Source organism: Rattus rattus, chromosome 10 (genome assembly GCF_011064425.1).
Source record: "Rattus rattus isolate New Zealand chromosome 10, Rrattus_CSIRO_v1, whole genome shotgun sequence".
Classification (NCBI taxonomy): domain Eukaryota; kingdom Metazoa; phylum Chordata; class Mammalia; order Rodentia; family Muridae; genus Rattus; species Rattus rattus.
In genome coordinates, this window is record NC_046163.1 from 54,576,955 (window position 1) to 54,598,564 (window position 21,610).

Sequence of the window (21,610 nt, forward strand, 5' to 3'; positions counted from 1 at the left end):
CTTCTTCTTGTTTATGAAGCTACAATGCAGTGGTTTCATAGTTGTTAGTTATTTTACATTTTGCCATATAGTTAGTTTGCATGGGACCTTTGCTCAAGATGAACCCAAGTTCAGCTTTTCATAATAATTCTACAAAATTATGCATCTCTATTTCCCTTCCAATGGTGTTTATCTGTGACCCCTTCAAAATGCTTAGAGCTTAATGGCCAATATTATAATTAGGTGGGGTCTAAAATGTGACTAGATAATGCATGCCACTTGGGATTTTTGACTAAGGTCGTTATAAGACTTTATTGTCTCTTTGGCCTTTCTTGCCTTCTGCCCTGAGATGACATAGAAAGAAAGCCTTCTCCACCTGCCTAGACCTTGCCCTTAAATTTTCCAGCCTCTCAAATTGAGAGAAACTTCTGCTTTTTAAAAATTTTCCCAGTGTTTGAGTATTCTGCCATAGCCTTGTTCAAACCACTTCAAGCCTTGTTCCAAAGAAAAACAGCAGTCAGCAAAAAGCTCCAAGGGAGGCAGTCAAGCATTCCTGCTCTTAGCCTTCTGGCCAGGAATCACTCCATGCTTCTGCCTGTCTCCATTAATTAGCCACATGGATGAAGAAGTCGGACACCTCAGCAAACTGCAAGACTTCCAGCCCATCCACCTGGACATATGACCATAGGGAAAGGCATTCGGCTCTGATCTCCACAGGGACTTATTAAAAAAAATACTGACAAACCAAAGCAGTTTGAATTTCAACCACCCTTCTGCTGTCCTTTCCTGTTAGGAGGAAGGCACCATGTGCATTTCCATCGAGTCAGCATCAGTGATTGCTTTCTGTTACTATAGCAAGCGACTAAGACAGATAACTTGTGAGAAGAACAGAATTAGTTTCCTCAGTTCTGGTTGGTTCCAGTCCATGATCTAGTGGCTCCATTTGGGTCTTGTGATGTTGCATTGCCTGTGGCAGAACAAAAACTGATGGTCTCCTGGCCAGGAAACAAGCCAGACTGAAGAAGAGACCAGAGTCCCACGGTCCCCTTCAAAGGCCCATGCCCCTGTGACTCAAATATCCCCCCACCAGGCTCTACCTCTTAAAGGTTATACTGCTTCCCGATAGCAATACTCTGAGGACCAGGAACAGCCCCTTAATACATGCATATAGGGGACGCAGTCAGCATTAACATTACTGCAGTGGCATACAGCATTTATGCCTCCAAATGCTTGTCCTATCATTTGACAACTAGCACAGCCGTGAGAAGCATCCCAAGGTGCATTTGTAGGGCATCGCAGTTCAGTAGACTTCGCTTACCGCAGAGAAAACCATCCCTGTGAAATTCCCCAGACTTCTATCACCTTGGATAAAATCACACAGCTCTATCAAATCGCCTGTTTTTAAACTTGGCAAACTGACGCAGCACCTGTGGTACAGACACCAGGGAGCTATGGAAGAGCACAAAGGGTCTGTGACCTTCCATAGGCCACCTTAAGTTGCTTCAGCAAACATTTATGTGGTGGCTTGAATACGCTTGGGCTAGAGAGTATTAGGAGGTGTGTTGGTGTGGCCATGTTGGAGGAAGTGTGTCACTGTGAGGGTGGGCTTTGAGACCCTGTTCCTAGCTTCTGGGCAGCCAGTCTTCTGTCTGTCTTTGGAACAAGATAGAGAACTCTCAGCTCCTCCAGCACTGTGTCTGCCTGGATGCTGCCATGTTTCCTGCCATGATGATAATGGACTGAACCTCAGAACTTGGAAGCCAGCCCCCAATTAAATGTCCTTTATAAGAGTTGCCTTGGTCATAGTGTTGCTTCAGAGCAATGGAAACTCTAATTAAAAATTTTATTTATTGCTTGGGTATGCAGGACACCAACTACCTTTCCCATCTCATTTAAGTGAAAGTCTAGAGGAAGAAATGGAGTTGCAGCATGGCGACAACCATGATGGAGAATGCTTTGTGGTGTGGGGCAATGCCGAGGAGTCTCGAGCTCAGCTGAAGGGAGCACCCCGAGGATGGATCTGGAGTGGTTTCTTTCATCAGACATTTGAGTCTGTCTGTCTGTCTGTCTTTCTTTCTTTCTTCCTTCCTTCCTTCCTTTTTCTTACTCATTTCCTTCCTTCCTTCCCTTCCCTTCCCCTTCCTTCCTTCCTTCCTTCCTTCCTTCCTTCCTTCCTTCCTTCTTCTCCAGCCGAGGTTTCATTCCACTGTACAATCTGGTCCGAGTCTCAGGGCTCAAGGGCCCTTCCTCCCAAGTAGCCAGAACCATTTGTGAACTGTGCCTGACTTCATAGCATTGTTCATTCCCAATCCCATCTCGGCAGACCTGTGCATTATTAATTATATTTAAGTGACTCAGTGTGTAACTTAGCATTGCTTTGTCATTATATCATGAAATAACATGTCTAGCATATTAGTTTTTTTATTCCGATATTTAGTAAACAAACACATTCAAATTAAAACAATGAAAAAAATCAGTGAAAAAAGAACTTTAAGAACCAACTCATATACCTCCTATGAAACTGGTGCTCTTAGTTGGGGCAAAGGACCAATGACGACTGTGAGCTGCTGAGAGACGTTCAGATAAGCAAGGAAGGAGGACATTTGCTTCCTAATTTTATTGTATTGTTTTTCGCAGCATCCTTTTATGTGGAGACCAGAACACAACAAGGCTATAGTTTTCACGATGTCATTTGTGCTTGTTCCCAGAGACAGAGTAAAAAGCCCACATTGGAATAGAAATTTCAGAGGTTGTTTTGGCAACGGCCTGGGTTTTTAAACACCTACAGAACTCACTGATCATGGAGAAGTCAAGCTGTTGCCAACCTAGAGCCACTGTACAAACATAAATGTGGGGGGAACCTATGGTCTTCTCAAAGATGTCTATAACAGAGTTAGAACTGGACTTTCCTTTCACTAGAAGATCACAGGGCTAGGGTTAAGCTGTAGGGGCAGAAATGAACCAGTATAGACTAAGATGCAAAATACTCAAGTAACATGCTACAAATTACACTAGTGGCTAAGGCAAACAACATTTGCTTAACTCCCACACCCTTCAGGGAAGTTACTATTGTTACCGTTTTTATTGAAAAGGAAATCGAGGTCCAGAAAAAATAAGTTACCAAACATCTCACTTCACTGTAAATGGAAAGCCCAGCATGTCAGCATGACACAGCATGCATGGGCGTGACACAGCAGGACCTGTGTCGAAACGTTATGCTGGCCACTGCCTGATAGCATGAGAGCATTCGGTGTGCAGATGCATACAAGTGGAGCAGTACCTGTTCTGCTAAATATTTTACTGGACTGTGAAAAGAGGAAGGCAGAGCTCTTTGAATGCTAACTGGCAGATATGAAGCAAAGGCACCAGCTTTATGTTCCGTAGCATGCACCCAAGGGCTTCACCTTTGAAGGGCGTGACAATGAGAGTTGAAGCCAGCAGAGAATTACATCCAGGTGGCAGTAGGACATCTTGACCTTTATCTGGGTCACTGCAGGACAGATTGAAGACCTGACAGATGCTTCAGCTCAAGGATCGCATAGTGTGTAGAAAACATGAGAATAAAGCTTCTTGACAACTGGGGACCATTTTGACCTTCAAGTTCCTTCCCACTGGCAAGCTTCCAGATGTAGAAGCTGGAATATCATGATGTGACCTCTAGGGAAACTTCCAGAATAGACTTCTCTATAGTGATATGAAGTTAAGACAGACACACTTACCTACCTGAGAGCTAGACTTAGTAAGAATGATAAATCAGCATGACCCATGTCACACACACTCTTTCAATAGTCACAGCATCTTAAGTCATACTTTACTCTTCTGGAGTAAGTGGCTCAAACGCCATTGTAAAATGTTCAAGTCAGAAACCATGGCAACTTTTATTAACTTTAAAGCTTGAACTTCAACCTTGGATGTAGAATGTTTCCCTTTAAAGCCTTGTTGAATCCAGCCAGTGGGTGTGGAAATGAAAGCAAGCAACCATGGAAGAATGAGTACAGGTCCCTTGGACTCAAATAAGCAGAGGTGAGGATGGCTTTTGGAGTTTGATAACAGATACTCACTGTGTCTCTCTTTAAATAGACAGCAAGAAGAAAGCCACAGCATGGTAACTTATAAGCAACGCGTTGTTACTGGTAAAAGGATTTTAGTATTGCTTAACATTTAAAATTTCAATGTAAAGCCAGCCATTGTACCTCATGCCTGTCATTCTAGTACTTAGGAGGCTGAGGTTGAATGAGTGCAGTGAGTTCTAAGACAGCCTGAGCCACAGTCTGAGTTCTAAACCAGTCTGGGCTGCAGGGTGACACTGTCTCAGAAGACAAGCACAAATGAATTATGATCATGAATAAATGTCAACGGAATGTCTGCTGCTGAAGATGCCCTGGGGGTAGTCGGTAGGGTCCCACATCTGTCCATTGTTCAGTGGCACAGGGAAGGCTGTCTGCTGAGCTCACCTGCTACTGAGGGAAGTCCCAAATGTCAACTCCTTCAAACCACAGCTGACATCTGTGTGAATCACCTTACAAGATCTTAGTCACAAAAGACCCAGATGCAGAGGATACAGTATCTGAGCATTGTTATGGTGATGGAGAGTCTACTCAAGCACACATGCATTATCCTTACAACAAAGCAAAATAGAATTGAAAAAGGTCAGTGGTACATGCCTGCAACTGCAGCTACTCCAGAGACAGGAGGATTGCTCTAGCTCAAGAAAACAGGGTGAACCTGGGCAACATAGTGAAACCTCTCTCAGAATACTTTTTTTAAAGGAGACAATATGAACAAAAAGAAACAAAAAGAAACTAGCACTTTAATTTTAAAACTTCATAGCAAGATATGAAGACCTGCCACTGTGTGTGTGTGTGTCTGTCTGTCTGTCTATCTATCTATCTATCTATCTATCTATCTATCTATCTATCTATCTATCTATCTATCTATCTATCTATCTTCCTACCTACCTACCTACCTACCTACCTACCTACCTACCTACCTACCTACCTACCTACCTTTGTATTGACTGTGATCTAAAATTTCCACCAAATTCTCATGTAGACATTTATCCTCTTGTGGTAGCAATAAGAAGTAGCCTTTGGGAATTACTATGTGTTGTCTATCACTTTATCTATTTTTCCCGTGGTGACAGAGCAGGGGGATACTTACACAATGGTCTACTTTAGAAAAAGAGAACGGGCTCTTGCTAAACACCATTGAGTATATTGATGCTGAAGTTTCAGACTCCACACTGTGAGAATATATGTTTCTGTTCTTTATAAATTTGTTAGCCACTGACATTTAATTAAAGAGGCATAAATTGACTATGATACTGTCTGTGTATCATCTATCCACCCATCATCCATCCACCCACCCACCATTGATCCACCCACCCAGCCATCTATCCATCCACCCACCCATCCACCTACCCACCCATCCATCCATCCATCCATCCACCTAACCATCATCTATCTATCTATCTATCTATCTATCTATCTATCTATCTATCTATCTATCTATCTATCTATCTATCTCTTTCTCCATCCCTTATTGGCAAGCTTCATTCTCCTATTTTTTCACAGAATATTTGATTCTCTTCTGTATTCTATAACACCCCTGCAACTGCAATTCTTAATAGATAGCTTTATACTTTTTTTGTGTAGATTTCTGAATATTTGGACACAACTATAAACAGTGTACTGAAAGACTAATTTCTCCATAAAAAGGCCAGTGCTCTTTCTCAAGCAAGATACTGAAATACAGATGCTAGATGACTTTGTAAAAGCTGTTTCTAAGGCTAGTATTTAACACGTGTCTACTAAGAGGTGAGAGCAGAGATCAGCAGTGCTTGGACTTTAGAGATTTATGTATTTTGTACTGAGACATACACATTAGGTATCTTGGACAGAGACTATACATAGGAGGTATCCTAGACTGAGACTAAACATACATGCAGCGCCTACTAAAAGCCAGGTACGCCTAAATCCAGGTACACAGGTACTATTGAATCACTAATGTAAAAGCAAACCAGTTATTTTCTTATTGTGCTAGAAACTTTTCTTATGAACAGGACCTGCGTAGACTTGAAAGTTCAGACAGATATATTGAGAAAGACATCCTGCAAACTACAAATGCAGCCCTAACCCTGTCCCCTGCCCCCCATTTACAAAAGGGAATCCCTTCTTAAAAGTGTGCTAGATGTTCAGATGGCAGGGACTCAGTTTGACATTTTCAAATGAGAACAGTAATAACGCATTTCAGAGCCACACCGACTGTATGTGAGCTGGGTCTTGTCTAGTTTTTAAACAGTATAGCTAGTTAAAAATAAAAGGATAATTGAAAAATTTGAGGTTTAGCAATATCTTGTACATATTTAAACTTCCCTACACACACACACACACACACACACACACACACACACACACACACACACACACACCCCTAAACAACTGTAGGTGTACTCGCTCATGTCTGGTATCTCAGCACTCTGCAGTCAGAGGCAGTAGGACCACTTCAAGTTTGAGGTTATCCTGGTCTACACAGTGAGGCCTAGGACAGCCATGGATGTATAGTGAGATATTATCTCAAAAGATAAAAACAAAATGAAACAAGATGATAGCATTGGCCATAGTAACATGGCGAAAGGTTTGTGGTAAATGTTCTTCAAAGCCTCCTGTCAGAAAGGCTTGGTCTTCAGCCTGTAGTACTATATGGAAAGGTGGAGGAGCCTTAAGATGGCCGAAAGGCCTAGAGAAAGGTAGCTACACCCCTGAAATCATGCCCTTGAAGGGAGATTGGCGCCTTGGTCCCTCCTTGTTTTTCTGATAAGCCTTGTAGTTACCTTAAGCTGAACAACCTCTTCTACCATGAACTCCTTCCCACTCTGAGCTATTATTCACCAAGGGCCTAGGCAACGGGGACAAGTAGCAATAGACTCAACTACAAAAGTGATCTGTCCAAGTAAAACCTTTCCTTATTAAGTTAGTTGTCTCACATATTTTGTTACAGCAATGTAAGGCAGACTATATAAGGATGATGTGTATATCCATTACAAGTAAGTGATGGATATTTTAATTTCCCAATTTCAACATGTCTGATGCCACTTGGGCTCACTTAATTGTGTCCATCTGGCCTAGGTTTAGAAACCAATATCATGTCATGATATAGGGACAGTGACAAGAAACCATGTTCACTATGTTCAAATAGCAGACACCTGAGGTCCCCAGCCACCAGGCAAAGCATGACGACCTTCTGAGGATATTTCCTGCTTATCTTCCTGCAGCAGGAGCATTCTTGCTGGTTTTCCTGTGTCAATCTTTTCTACAGATTAGCAGTTTGTAGAGGGAATGCTGAATAAATGATTTCTACAAAATATTTATAAATATTTGGAATGGAGAGTCTAGCTAGAGGAGATTACAGGAGAAGATAATTATTCCAGGATGAAGCTCAGTGTGGCCGAGATTGGGAAACATGGCAGAGAGGCTGGGTGAGTGGTGTTTTCTGTGCGATTGTCCTCAAGTCAGAAACCGAATGCTTCAATGGTCTCCAGACCCAACCCAGGGAGGATTGCATAACACAAAGAGGATTTCCACTGGACTGGGGAGAGAAATGGGGACCTAGTACTTGATTCCCTTGAAGTGGCTCTTTTCTTCAGATCAAATCATTGACGTGTATCCAAAGGACTGATTTGTTAACTAAATATATTTAATGGATAGTAGATTATGACTTACAAACTAAAATACAAAACACTACTTAACAAATCTGGTAGCATTGGTTGAGCTGGTTTAAAAAGCTTTAATCTGGCTTTTTTAGTTTGTTTGTTTGTTTTTTTGTTTGTCAAAAGAGAACTAAGAAACATTGAGTGGAATGTACTGATGAGAGAAATGACAGGTCATTTTTATGTGAAATTCAAGGAACTGTCACAGAATGTCCATGGTAAAGTAGCATCAACCTTGGCCTTACCCTTTAACTTCAAGGCTTCTAATACCTTTGAATCTGCAGTCACATCGCTCACCAGCTTGACTTCGATATTTTGCGACGTCAGCTGGAGCAATTTCTCAAAGAGACGTTGACCCTAGGAAAAATATTCAGAGACAAAGGAAGAGAGAAACCTAAATGTTTGCCATTTTTGAGTTGGTATAAATAAACTTTTTAAACTTTATGCATTCAGCTTGTAAAACGCAAGCCCTTCAATGACAGACACTCACAGATGTGTGAAATTCCCTGGGTTTGACGACTAGAACAGAAACACAAACGTAGAAGGAACTTTCTGGTTTTGAGCCCTGTGCAATCCAGCAATGTGCAATAATAATTTTGATAACACAATGCAAGTTTACTTCCCTTTTGCTTTTAAAGATATAGTCATCTGCACATAAAGAGACAGCTAAAAATATTCATTTGTAGCATTTGGCACAGGAAAACCAAGTGTTCTTCTAATTTGCAAATCGTGCCTTTTTATATCCCTGATCTCTAGTTCCTTTCTTTGTAAATACAGACTATATTCAACTTCAGAAGGTTTCCATAATGTCGACAGAAATCCTTGAAACTACGGTGAGCCTTTATGATTTACTTCACCTTGTTTAAAACCTATTTCGCTGAACAGAACAAATGTTCTTTATAAAAATAAATTAAAATGTAAAATGCAGGCTTTGCCTACAAGCATGTAATCTTGATAAGATTTATTTCGGGTAGTCTGAGTGATAATGGACCCAGGTATGATTTTATCTCCAGGAATGAGACTGCAATGTTATAGTATTTGGTTTTCCTCTGTGTTTAGACAGATACTTCTTATCTTAAAAGAAAAGGAACTGGTCTATTGTTGACTTTCTATGTTCATGTTCGCTTGTATGGCCCTCAAACACAAATACCTTCAGAAGAACCAGCCAGATAATAAGGCTTAGGTCTTAATGGGCCCCAAGTGCACCATTAAGCTTATCTTGATAAAAATCTGTGGTTGGTAATGATTATTTATAAAGGATTTGGTGACTGGGAGGAGTTGATGAAGCAAATGAAGATGCAAATGAGGATTCAGATGAGCATGCAAATGAGTATGCAAATGAGAACCAAAGCAGTGATTCCTGAAAAACCTACGGGTGGAGCAGAAAGATCAAAGATTTAAAGTCTAATAGTCCAAGGAGCTGGTGTGACAGCTGACAGCAGAAGAAGGTGTCTGGCACAGTCACCCAGCAGTGTGCTCTAGCTGGGAGCTGGCCAGCAGCCAAAATTCCATATCCCTTGGGCACTGAAGGACAGCCTCTGCCATGCAGCCTGTTAGTAGAGGTTAAGGGTGCCCATGTGGCACTTACCCCAGACCCCCAAAGTTCTCAGTATCCCAGAGCCTGGGACAACTTCACTCCTAACACACAGTGTATGTGTAGGGGTGCCCGTACCCTGATAATTAACAGATGCAAACACCATTCAATAAAGGCCTGAATAGAAAGTGGGGGAGGGTGACCCCTGGCTGCTGGTTTGCTGTCTTGGTATGTGAAGCTTTTGCCCCCCCCCTTTATAATTCACTTTATTTTTTGTGTTTATTTATGTACGTCTGTGCGAGTGTGAGTCAATTGTGCTCCATATATGCAGGGGTTGGTGGAGCCCAGACACAGATCCCAGATGCCCTGGAGCTGGAACTACAGGTGTGAGCTGTTGGACATGTGGGCTGGGGACTGAATAGGTTTCCTCTGGAGTGGGAATTTTTAGTGAGAGCATGGCGAGAAGAGGCTTCATATACAATATGAAGGTGAACCCACGTTGCAAGGCCCATAGCTTTTTCTGCTCCAAACCAGCAAATCTTCCTTGTCAACTTAGGCTCCATGTTGTGCCTGCCACACGCTGATGAAGGTCTGTCCTGCCTGCAGGGGGCAGATTGCTCTCCCACCCCTCACGCTGGTCAACATTTATTCGCTCAAGTTGGTTGCATTTTCTTTCACACACACACATAAAAAAAAAAACATTTTGTGTTTTAGCAATATCCCATAGACAGTAGACCAGTATTTTTTTCTTAAGCTCTTATATTTTTAAAGTTTTAGTTAACAAACATATTTAACACAAATAAAATATAAGCTGTCACCTGTACTGACTTTATTCATGGTCCTACACCCTGAGCTTACTACCCTTGCATTCTTTTGTGCAATTTAAAACAAAGACAAGAACTCTTATACATGAATGAAAATAGAAACTTTGAAACCTACAGATGCAGGCAGGCTGCCATTAAATGAGGCTGCTGTTCCCCTTTAGAGTGTGGCAGTTACTTTTGCTAGGGAATCTGACGTTCAGCCATAACACTCACTATGATAAACTTGGGCTTGTGGAACTTCTGTACATGGGGAACTTCTTTCCAGCCCACACTTTCAAAATACACTGTGCTGTGCATAGGTCTCCAGCAATGTTCTCTGTGTTGAATTCACTCATTAAAAAAAAAAGAAAGAAAGAAATAACGAAAGCATTTTGTCTTTTAAGTATCAACAAATAAAAATTTTATCCTTTCTGCTGAAAACCATTAGCTATTGGCTAGACTCATGAATCAAACTTGAATGTAAGGTTGATTTTTAAATTATGATCATATATCAACCCATATGTATGAGATTCTCTGATGGCTAATACTGATTGTTAATCTCACGGTATCTACAGCACCCAGGAAAGAAACCTTTGAGGGGTTTTGTAGAAGAGGTTAATTGAGGTAGAAAATCCCACCTTCACTGAACATGGCGCCATCCTGGGATTAACAAAAGGGAGAAAAGCGAGCTGAGTATTAGTCCTCATCTTTCTCTGCTTCCTGATGTGTACGCTACCAACATGACCAGATGGATCAGTTTCCTGCCACCATGACATCCCTGTCATCTTGTACCATACACTGGCGCTATGAGCCAAAATGAACCCTTCCTCAATTCAATTTTGTTGGGGTATTTTATCACAACCAGCAGAAGTAACTGGGACAGATTCCCCAGGAACAGATGAGACTTGATGTGGCCAGATGAGGAAGGCCTTTACACATCTTAATATAGACAGTGAAAATGAGGCTGGAGCCCCGACACAAGGAACACATTTACGGGAAAGTGATTAGAGGACGTGTGTGGTCAGGTGGGGTAGCCTTGACGATGGGAGATGAGTCTCTCAGATGGTAGGAGTTGATTTCAAGGGTAGCTCTCTTGCCAGTGCAGAGACATGCTATATGGAAGGATTTTCCTTCATTAATGAAACTATCCTTTACAGAAAAAGGGAAAACACACCGTACTCTAGGCAGAGGTTAAAGGAACTTTACCTGCACGTGCTGGTTCTTACTTGCCATTAGGCAAAATAATCTGTATGTTCGAGATGCTTATTTTGGGAGCGCTATATTCTGATTCTGGTACCCTTTGATGACGAGTGAGTGGGTTTATAAATTATTCTTGTCTCTGTTGTCTCAAACCAACTGCAACAGAGAATGAAATGCTCAAATAAAACATGAAAAGAAAAAAATCAAAGATGGTGAGCACTGCAGAGAAGTCATGCTTGGAACAATGAAGGATGAACTTGGTACAGTGAATCTTACGGACGTGTGCAGCTCATGGGGCTGGTTCTCAAACTTGCCTTACAATCAAGTTCTTGTAAAATGCACTTTTATTTCATTTGTGTATGTTCATGTGAGTGTTCATGTTTGTGTATATGTATGTACTATGTATGCATGTGTGTGTGTGTGTGTGTGTGTGTGTGTGTGTGTGTGTGTTTCAGAAGACAACCTTGGGTGTTGCTTCTTAGGTGCCTTCAACCTTTTGTTTAAAGCGTTGTTCATTGGACTGGAACTTCCCAAAGTATATAAGGTTAGCTGGCCAGCCCACTTCAGGGCAATAATAATGCAACTCCATCTTACCATTGCTGGCATTGCAAGCACATGCTATCATGTCCAGCTTTGTATGTGGGTTTTGGGAATCAAACTTAGATTCTTATGGTGGTTTCAAGAGAAATGGCTGCCAGAGACTCATGTGGTTGAATGCTTGGCCCATAGGGAGTGGCATTATTAGGAGGTGTGGCCTTGTTGGAGTAGGTGTGGCCTTGTTGGAGGAAGTGTGTCACTTTAGAAGCAGGCTTTTATTATTTATAATAGCCAGAAGCTGGAAAGAACCCAGATGCTCTTCAACAGAGGAATGGATACAGAAAATGTGGTACATCTACACAATGGAATATTACTCAGCTATCAAAAACAATGACTTTATGAAATTCATAGGCAAATGGATGGAACTGGAAAATATCATCCTGACTGAGGTAACCCAATCACAGAAAAACACACATGGTATGCACTCATTGATAAGTGGCTATTAGCACAAATGCTTGAATTACCCTAGATGCACAGAACACATGAAACTCAAGAAGGATGACCAAAATGTGAATGTTTCACTCCTTCTTTAAAGGGGGAACAAGAATACCCTTGGCAGGGAATAGGGAGGCAAAGTTTAGAACAGAGGCAGAAGGAACACCCATTCAAAGCCTGCCCCACATATGGCCCATACATATACAGCCACCAAACTAGATAAGATGGATGAAGCAAAGAAGTACAGGCCAACAGGAGCCGGATGTAGATCTCTCCTGAGAGACACAGCCAGAATACAGCAAATACAGAGGCGAATGCCAGCAGCAAACCACTGAACTGAGAATGGGACCCCTGTTGAAGGAATCAGAGAAAGAACTGAAAGAGCTTGAAGGAGCTTGAGACCCCTTATGAACAACAATGCCAAGCAACCAGAGCTTCCAGGGACTAAGCCACTACCCAAAGACTGACCCTGGGCTCCAACCTCATAGGTAGCAATGAATGGCCTAGTAAGAGCACCAGTGGAAGGGGAAGCCCTTGGTCCTGCCAAGACTGAACCCCAGTGAACGTGGATTGTTGCGGGGAGGGCGTAATGGGGAGGATGGGGAGGGGAACACCCATAAAGAAGGGAGGGGGAGGGGCTAGGGGATTTTGGCCTGGAAACTGGGAAGGGTAATAACACTCGAAATGTAAATAGGAAATACTCAAGTTAATAAAGATTAAAAAAAAAAAAGCAGCAGGCTTTGAGGTCTCCTATGCTCAAGCAATGCTCAGTGTGGCTCACAGTCTCTGCTGCTGCCTGAGGATCAGATGTAGAGCTCTCAGCTCCTTCTCCATCACCATGCTGCCTGCACACGGCCATGCTTCCCATCACGATGATCATGGACTGGACCTCTGAAACTGTAAGCCAGCCCTAATGCAATGTTTTCTTTTATAAGAGTTGCCATGTCACGGTCTAGTCTAAGAAAACCTGAACTAAAAGCAATCCAGGAGGAAAGCCTCTTTATCCAATGAACAGCACAGGAAATGTGGTAACAAAAGCAATAAGGAACTTTTATCTCTGTCCTCCTTTTACAGGTGTCTCAAGGGAGTGTGCGTGTGGTGTGCACGCACACCTGTGCATTGCTTTTCTGTCAGACTCAGGACAACACACAAATCCACACTCTGGTCTTACCACACTATAATGTCGCTTCCAACATATTTTGTGTGTAGGAGGTGCTTCCAATGCCTCGTTACTTACAGCGAGTGTTTTTTAGACCCGCTCACCACATCTCACTCAGATATACATTCATTGTTCTGAGTCAGGGGCGGGAATGGGTCACAAGGGAAAAATTAGCAATCAAGGCTGTGATACAACCAAGGCTGTGCTTTCCGCTGAGCTTGGAGGAGTTAATGACATTGGAAGTCCACAGTAGAGTGGGACTGATTACAATGTTTTTCTTAGAAGTCAGTTAACTCTGGACAGGTTGACTACAGAATATGTAAGCAGAATTCGTACACAGTTGTAAATAATCTCAAACTATTAACTTGGTTATAGGTTGGGTGAAACTTAGATGGTTTATACAGCATTTCTAAGAGAAAAGCATCCCCACAGCAGTCTGCAGAGCAAAGGTACCTCCCTTGAATGACCCAGAGATGTTTGTTCAACATAGGCAAAGCATACACTGAGGCAGCACCCCCAGGCCTGGAGCTGAGAAGAAGGAATTGGTGGGAATCAATTGTTTTCTACTTGGGCCACCATGTACCTTTCTCCACACAAAAGAAAAAAGCCACCAGCATTCTGGTAATGAGAAGAATCCATACATTTAAGTGGATCCAACACAAAAGGTATCGGTGTTTTAGCATTGCATTGGACTGTTGAGTGTCCTCCAGAATCTCAGCTTTTACTGTTTAGGTCTCCTACTGGACGTTACTGGGAGGAGAGAAAGAGACACGAGGAGGTTGGGCCTAGTGAGAGGTCTTCAGATCTTGGTGATCTCCCTTGAAGGGAGTGGAAGACAGTCCTTCCCCTTTCTGTTTCTACTGCCTATCCAATAGCTGAGTCCTACTGATCTGCCTTAAGCTTCTAAACAGTGGAATCACATGACCGTGGCCCGCACTCGGCAATGCTGTAAGTCAAAATAAATTTTTGGTCTTTACAAATTGACTGTCTTAGGTTTTCACCAGAAAAGCTGACTCAACACAGGCACAATGGGCACCTGATGATACAGAAGCCAAGACCCAACCACAGTGTGAATTCTCCAACATGCGGAGGCATGGTTGGGACAGAGTGTAGGTCTTCAGCACGAACTTAGACAAGTAACCAATGCGCACTATAGCCATCCTTCAGGTTCAAGCCAGCAGCCTGTGGTCATTTGAATAGGTTTGACCCGTGGGACGCATGGCCTGATTGGAGGATATGTAGCTTTGTTAGAGGAAGCATGTCACTGTGGAGGCAAGGCTTTGAGGTCTCACATATATGCTCGTCTGGTCAGGGTGATCCAGAGTTTACACCTGGCTGCCTGCACAAACAGGAGGAGGATAATCTGCTAGGCAGAGGGAACATTCAGCTAATCAATGCATTGGGAGAAAAAAGTAGGCAAAGTAAGTCTGAAAAAACTGACTCAGGAAAGACATAAATCTAAATAAAAAAAAAAAGCTGAAAACATACCTAAGGGAAGAAGCACATTTTCTGGTAGAGAAAGACCTGGATCCTTTTGTCAAGCAGCTGGACATCAAGGACTGAAATTCTTACATGCCTCTGGTCAAAGGAAGTGAGGAGTGACTCAGAAAGGAATCCATATGAGACTGGCAAGGAGCCAGCCAGCACAGCACCAAGTTCCACCCAGTGGGCAGATCAGAGCCAAGAATCCTGTGCCCATACAAGAACTTCTCATGTTGGGGTGAAACGGGAAAAATGTGTAGATATTTAGAGACTTAGCAACTGTCCTGCCTGCATACCCCATATGAGGAACAATTTTAAAGAAAGACACTAATCAAACATAAGAGGAAAAAAAAAACCCTCAACTCTCTGGACACTGTAAAAGAAAATAGAGGGAAAAAGAAATGAGCGGGGTATAATGTTTTCTGCATTAATATTTAATGCATTTGCTAAATAAAGATTCTTAATAGAGGCAATGCATGATGTTAAACAGGAGCAGGTGCATCAGGGCCCCTGAAATAATAGACCCCCGAAAAATTAAAATTTCTCCAGGGAATCCATGCAGGCTGAGTCATGCTGCCAGAGGAGCAGCTGCTTGCTGTGTATGTGTGTGTGTCAGCATGTTGTGTGTGCACATGTTGAGTGTGTATATCTACATGTGTGTGTTTGTGTATGCATTTGTATGTATAAATTATGCATGGGCTATCAACTGTCCAAAACTTTTTAATAGCCACAGAACAATGATTTGCCTTTTTTTAAACTGCAGTTTTCCAGATATTTATAGCAAGAGGCTATTGCACTATAATGAGAAAATGTCTAATTGTCCCTTTTAAAATAAAGCACTAAGCCACGGATGCTGGTGCACACCCATAATCCTTGCACTCAGTCGGTGGAGACAGGGGAATTGCTGCGAATTTGAGGTCATCTATGGATATCTGGTGAGGCCCTGTTATAACTCAAAACATAAAGCCAAAACTGACAAGTAAAACAACAGCAGAGATGGGGGGGTAAGGGGGGAGAGAGAGAGAGAGAGAGAGAGAGAGAGAGAGAGAGAGAGAGAGAGAGAGAGACTGACTATAAGACAGGGGAATGCATAGAGGGAGAGAAGAGAAGACAAATAAGCAAACAAACAAAGCCCCACGTCCCCGGTGGGGCAGGCCCAGTCTTCACTTGATCCAGAGAATGAAGAATAATGCCTTTGGAGCCATGAGTTATTGACACCTACATTACTGGCTTTGGGAGAGATTACACAGGTTAAAGACCTGCCAAGAATGTTATTCATGCATTTGTGTCAGAATAATGATCTCCCTTGGAAATACGCTGGAATGCAAGCAGGGGCATATTCATAAATTGCCAACAGATGGGGAGAGAGGAGCATGCAGAAGCAGCAGAAAGTAACGAGAAGGAGTAGATAGACAGACTAGGGAAGGAAGGAATCCATGGAAGCCTGAGAGACAGACTAGGGAAGGAAGGAATCCATGGAAGCCTGAGAGCTGCTGAGCCCCAAAGGGCAGAGGCGGGCCTCTCAGTGCATTCTCTTGTGGCTCCACATGGCTGTATTCCCCTTCTGAGTGGGTTGGGGGGTTCTCCCTTGTGTATTTGATTTTTTTTTTCTTTTTTTTCTTTTTTGGAGCTGAGGACCGAACCCAGGGCCTTGCGCTTGCTAGGCAAGCGCTCTACCACTGAGCTAAATCCCCAACCCCTTGATTTTTTTTTTTTTTATTTCCAGCAAACAGTACCCCTCCCCCCATAAACCTTCTGCTCATGAAGGAACATTGAAAACGGTCCGTTGTCACATTACTTTTTTTTTTTTTAAATTGGGGACTGCTGGTGTAAGTGAGCATTTGCTGAGCATTGATGGCGCAGAGCTGGGGGAAAGCACTCTTTCGACAAGGGATGCCTTTCCTCTTAGGCCTGGCTGGCTCCTGCTGACACTGCACCAGGAAGTCTGCTGAAAGTGTGTTGGGCCTGGAGATGACAGGTAGCTCTCAGGAGTCATTTATGGTTTGACATCAACCCACAGCCCCCTGTTCCTCCTGGCGACCTGCTAGACAATCAAGACACAGGGATAATACCACCCAGGCTCCTGAGTCCAGGAATCTTCTCAAACATAAGCCGCTGTCTGGTTCCTGAGAGAATGATGGTGATACACAGGACTAAATGGAAGTGGGCAGAAATCAGTCTGACAAGCCAGCAGGGGAAGGCAGCAACCTGGGGCTGTCTTAAAACATGAAATTCAAACTATGTTTATTAGACTGGCACATTTTCCATCAGCAGCTCTTAATCTTGCTGCCCAGTGGACTCCTCAAGTTATTTCGGAGCTTGGCCTCTTTCCAAATGTTAGAATGTAAAAGTGCTCTGGTGGGGTGGAGGGGCGCATCCATCTATTTTTGAAGCCCCCAGGTTATTCTTGGCAGTCACAGTTATAAACTGCTGCCTCACGAGTGGGAACTGAGGATCTACGGAGGGCAAAGCACATTTGTCCTTCTCCTTTCCTTACCTGTCCTAAGCCTGAAGGACAATGTAAATGCATGTTCTGGATAGGATCTTGGTCGCTTCTCACAGAAGCCAGAGTCTTTGTGGGCAACGGGATAACCTTCCTATTTTACAATGATTCAGAGTTGGGTGTCCACTAAATTTAAGGTCCTGCACGTGGAAAACAGAAGCAGTGCCTTCTTGAACCCTATTTCATTGCTGCACAAAGCAATATGTGGCAGACATTATCCTATATGTTTTCTAGATAAGAAACAAGAATTGTGGGAGTTTATGGCACTTGTTCAAAGTGGCCACAGCTCTTAAACTGCTAAGTGTACCAAATACATCAATCAAATGTCAAACGCTATAGCTGTGGGATGCTGAAGGTTCCCCATGGCTCCCTGTAGTCAGAAGCATATAGCATAGTGAAAAGTCTGTGGTTAGATTATTAGTAGATTTTTTACATTATAACAATATAATGGTGAACCCTGATTTACTTATTTATGTGGCTTTTACTTTTGGAGCTTCTGTGAACAATGGCTCCATAACTTTGGGCTTCAGATGAAGCAGTACCTCAGAGTGGGAGCCATGTCTAAAGAATCCACTTACCACATGGGCTATCAGTCAGAAGAGGAAAAAATCCAGCATCTCACAATCCTCTTGGAGAGCTGATGGCACACCCTCGCTGGCCTAAGGACTTTTCACAAGGCCCCTACAGCTCCAAGTTTCTACTGCTTTGCAATGGTCCCAGTACTTGAGTCTGTCACCATGACAACGTAGATAGACCTAAAGGGCACTGTGTTTAGTGAAACAAGTCAGGCACAGAAATAAGGAGACCGATGGTCTCCCTGTTAAGTGGAATCTAAACAACACAACTCATGGGATACTAACAGTGGTTGCCAGAGACTTGAGGAGAATAGGGTTGGTAGAGTAGGGGAAAAGGAACCAATGGGACCAAGAGGGATGATTCCAGTGTTTGGCAAGAGGAATATGTTCTATTATTCTGTGTCTCACAGGGTGAGTAGAATTGACACAAATGACTTACCTCGATGTAGCTAGAAAAACTTGGATATATTTGCCATCAAGAAATGACAAAAGAAATGTATATGCTAATTGTTCTGAGCTAATCATTATTTTTAATATACCAGTCCATACATCATACCATATCTCCTAAATATGTACAAAAATGTGCCAGTCAAAACCCCTAAAATATAAGAGATAATTATTATATACCATCTAATACTACTGAAAAATAGGATTCTTCTGGGCTCCAGAAATGGTATTCTATTACAAGATGGATCCTGACTATGGATATGAGAGGTGAAGATGACATCACGAGTCTTCAGGTTGCAAGACCTGAGGAAGGATGGGGACCACCAAGAGAGGTAGGGACAGATGAAAGGGAGAGGGACTTAGAGAGTCACTGACGATGGAGCATGGAGGAGATGGAGACTGGGAACAAGGGGTATGGACGAATAGGAAAAGTAATTATAATACAAAATGCCAGTATCACTTATGAATTAATCATAAGATGGTTGTGAAACAAATGGGGCAAGAAAAGGCTTTATAAGTTAGAGGAAACAAAGGCCCTTGGCCATTGGCCAAGTCATAGCCAAGAGTCACTTATAACACTGGTACTGCAATGGAGGAATGGGTGTGGTTCCAGTCAGACCCTAGGGATAGGAGCCCTCCGGTACAGCCGAAAGGTGAGTCAGGACATCAGGCTACACCCTCCCTGTGCCATATAGCTTGGGCTGGCCTCTAGCCTTCCATTCTCCTATGCATTGGGATTGTAGTCATGTGCCACCAAGCCTGGCTTGTTTTAGTTTTAATCTCAGAAAATACAGATTGAGGTTGAAGTTTATTTTCTAATAAAATGTTACTATTCCAGGACCTAATATGTCAAAACATATTATCACCAGATAAAAACTGTACCAGATAACAACCGACAAACCCATGGAAAGGTGCAAAGAGAAGCAGAGAGATTTCTGAAGAATGGGCTTTAGGATGTTGGTGAGGAAATATGTTTCAGATCTTCACTGAAGACAAAGTGGACCCTGACTTCCTGAACACCAAGGGTAGGGAACATGTTCTTCAGTGGGTGAACGGATAGGCAAAGAAAGACTACTACTCCTCCACTCCTCCCCTCCTCCTCCCTCCCCTCCTCCTCCCTCCCTCCCTCCTTCCTTCCCTCCTCCCTCTCTTCTCTCTCTCTCTCCTCTCTCTCTGCCAAAAATCCCACGACAAATAAAATGAAGGCCAGAATTCACACACATCATGATAGTTTATCTAATCCGTATCTTTAAAAAAATGCCTTTTTTTTTTTTTTACAGGTAATCGCCACATTGTTGTGTCACAGTGAAGCCTCTAGCTCTTTACTGGTGAACAGTGTTAGACTGACTGCCACAGGAGCTGAGGTGCATGCACAGAAGAGTGAGTATACATGATGACGTTTAAGGTAGTGATAAGCACATGAAGAGGCTTTAACTTAGTCTATAGAATCTGCTGTCACCCTGGATGAGAAAGCAGAGGCACAGACAGTTCGGTATCCTGGTAGAGGTCTCACAGCTGCTAAGTAGGCAGATCCTACAGGCTTTCTGGAATCTGCTAATCACCTAATGTGTGGAGAGGGCACCCAAGCTGTACTTTGCAAACGACCTTCTGGATCATTGCACACTCATACTCCTCATTAACTGCACCAAATCCTGTGCAATTTAAAAACTATCCAAATTTTCCAAAATCAAACAAGTTCAATGTATCATCAGTTGGCAATCATGCCAGTTGGGAGCTCTCTGGGAGGCCAGCATCTAATTGATTTCACATAAATGCATCTCTTCAACATTCCATTGTCTCGGCTCATTAATTATTTCATTTGGTGCCTCACAGTGAAATCAGAAGGAACGGGTACTCTTCTCTGCATGGATCAGGTAGCCCTACTGATCGGTCTCCAGCAGTCACATTTCTTGGCTTTTCCCAAAACATCTTGATTTCATTAAAAAAAAAAACAACTATCATTTTATCTTATAAATTAGCAATCAAAATGTCCCGTAAATTTTAATATTATATTAGAGAAAGTCATCATCGTGGCAGAAAGAAATAAAATCTCTTTTTCCTAACCAAGCATTTTCACTAATTTCAAGGTATGGTTGCCATGGCACTATAGGCTCTACTCGCCTTCAACTGGGCCTTGAGACAATGCAAAGGACAGACGGAAATGGGCAAGGAGACTGATGACCCTAGTGAGATGTAGGGGAGATAAAATGAGGGACTTACTGTGAGAATCAAAACAGCATCATTTGGAGACAGCTCAATGAGTGCCTTTGGTGTAAACATGAAGACCCATGATCAATTCCCAGGACTCATATGATAATCTAGGCTTAGTACAGTGCTTATGTAATTCCAGTACTGGAGAAGTAGACAAAGGTAGATCCCTGGGCTCACTGACTTAGGAGTTCAGCCTAATGAGGTGACCCATTCAGAGACCCTGTCTTTCTATACGAGGTGTGTAGTTTCAAAGGAATGGTACCTGAAGTTGACCTCTCTCCTTTTACAGGCAAGCACACATACATCCATGTACCCTCACACATATACATGTGCACACACACTCATATATGTGCAGCAGCACACATATGTATGTGCACCCTCACACACATATATGCACACATGCATGCACTCATACATGTGGAGTCAAATACATACAACATTTTTTTTAAAGCAATGTCAGTTTCCAGGCAATATTTTGTAAAGCCCACATTTATCATTCCTGCTAATAACAGCGGCCACTCTTTCTTACAAGCTTGCCTCTCATCTAGATGAGACACTGATCCCGGAGATGTGTTTCTTTGTGTCTGTCTGCTGCCAAGCTGGACCTGCCTGCCCAAGTGTACAGTTCTGTGGGATGTTTTGCTTACAGCCACATTGTAATATATAGGTGCCTTGGGTTATACTTCCTGCTCATCAATCTGCTGTTTATGGTCCCCTAGAGCACTTTGCAGGCTCTGTTAGTTTAGAAATAACTGTCATGGTTGACTATTCTCCATTAGATAAAAGACAGTTTCTGTAAAAGAGATGAAGAGGGGGCTGCAAATGTGACTCAGTGGGTAGAGAGCTTACCTAGCCTGCAGGAGACCCTGGGTTCAATCCCCGCACTGCACAGATGTGATGGCTTACATCAGCAGTCCCATTACATGAAGGTTGAAGGCAAGAGGACCCAGACATTCAAGGCAGCCTTGGCTACACAG

At 42.8% G+C, this 21,610-nt stretch overlaps 1 protein-coding gene across 2 annotated transcripts in view; it reads right to left on the minus strand.

Annotated features, from left to right (window-relative positions):
* Pld5 (phospholipase D family member 5) overlaps positions 1-21,610 on the minus strand; it is a 168,635-nt gene that overhangs the window by 97,424 nt on the left and 49,601 nt on the right. Inside the window, exon 3 of one of the 2 annotated variants that reach the window (XM_032915057.1) lies at positions 7,933-8,044. In XM_032915057.1, coding sequence (XP_032770948.1) covers positions 7,933-8,044 — 112 coding nt within the window. Of the gene's footprint in view, positions 1-7,932; positions 8,045-21,610 lie in introns of those variants that run through there. The other variant, XM_032915058.1, reaches the window with a different exon arrangement.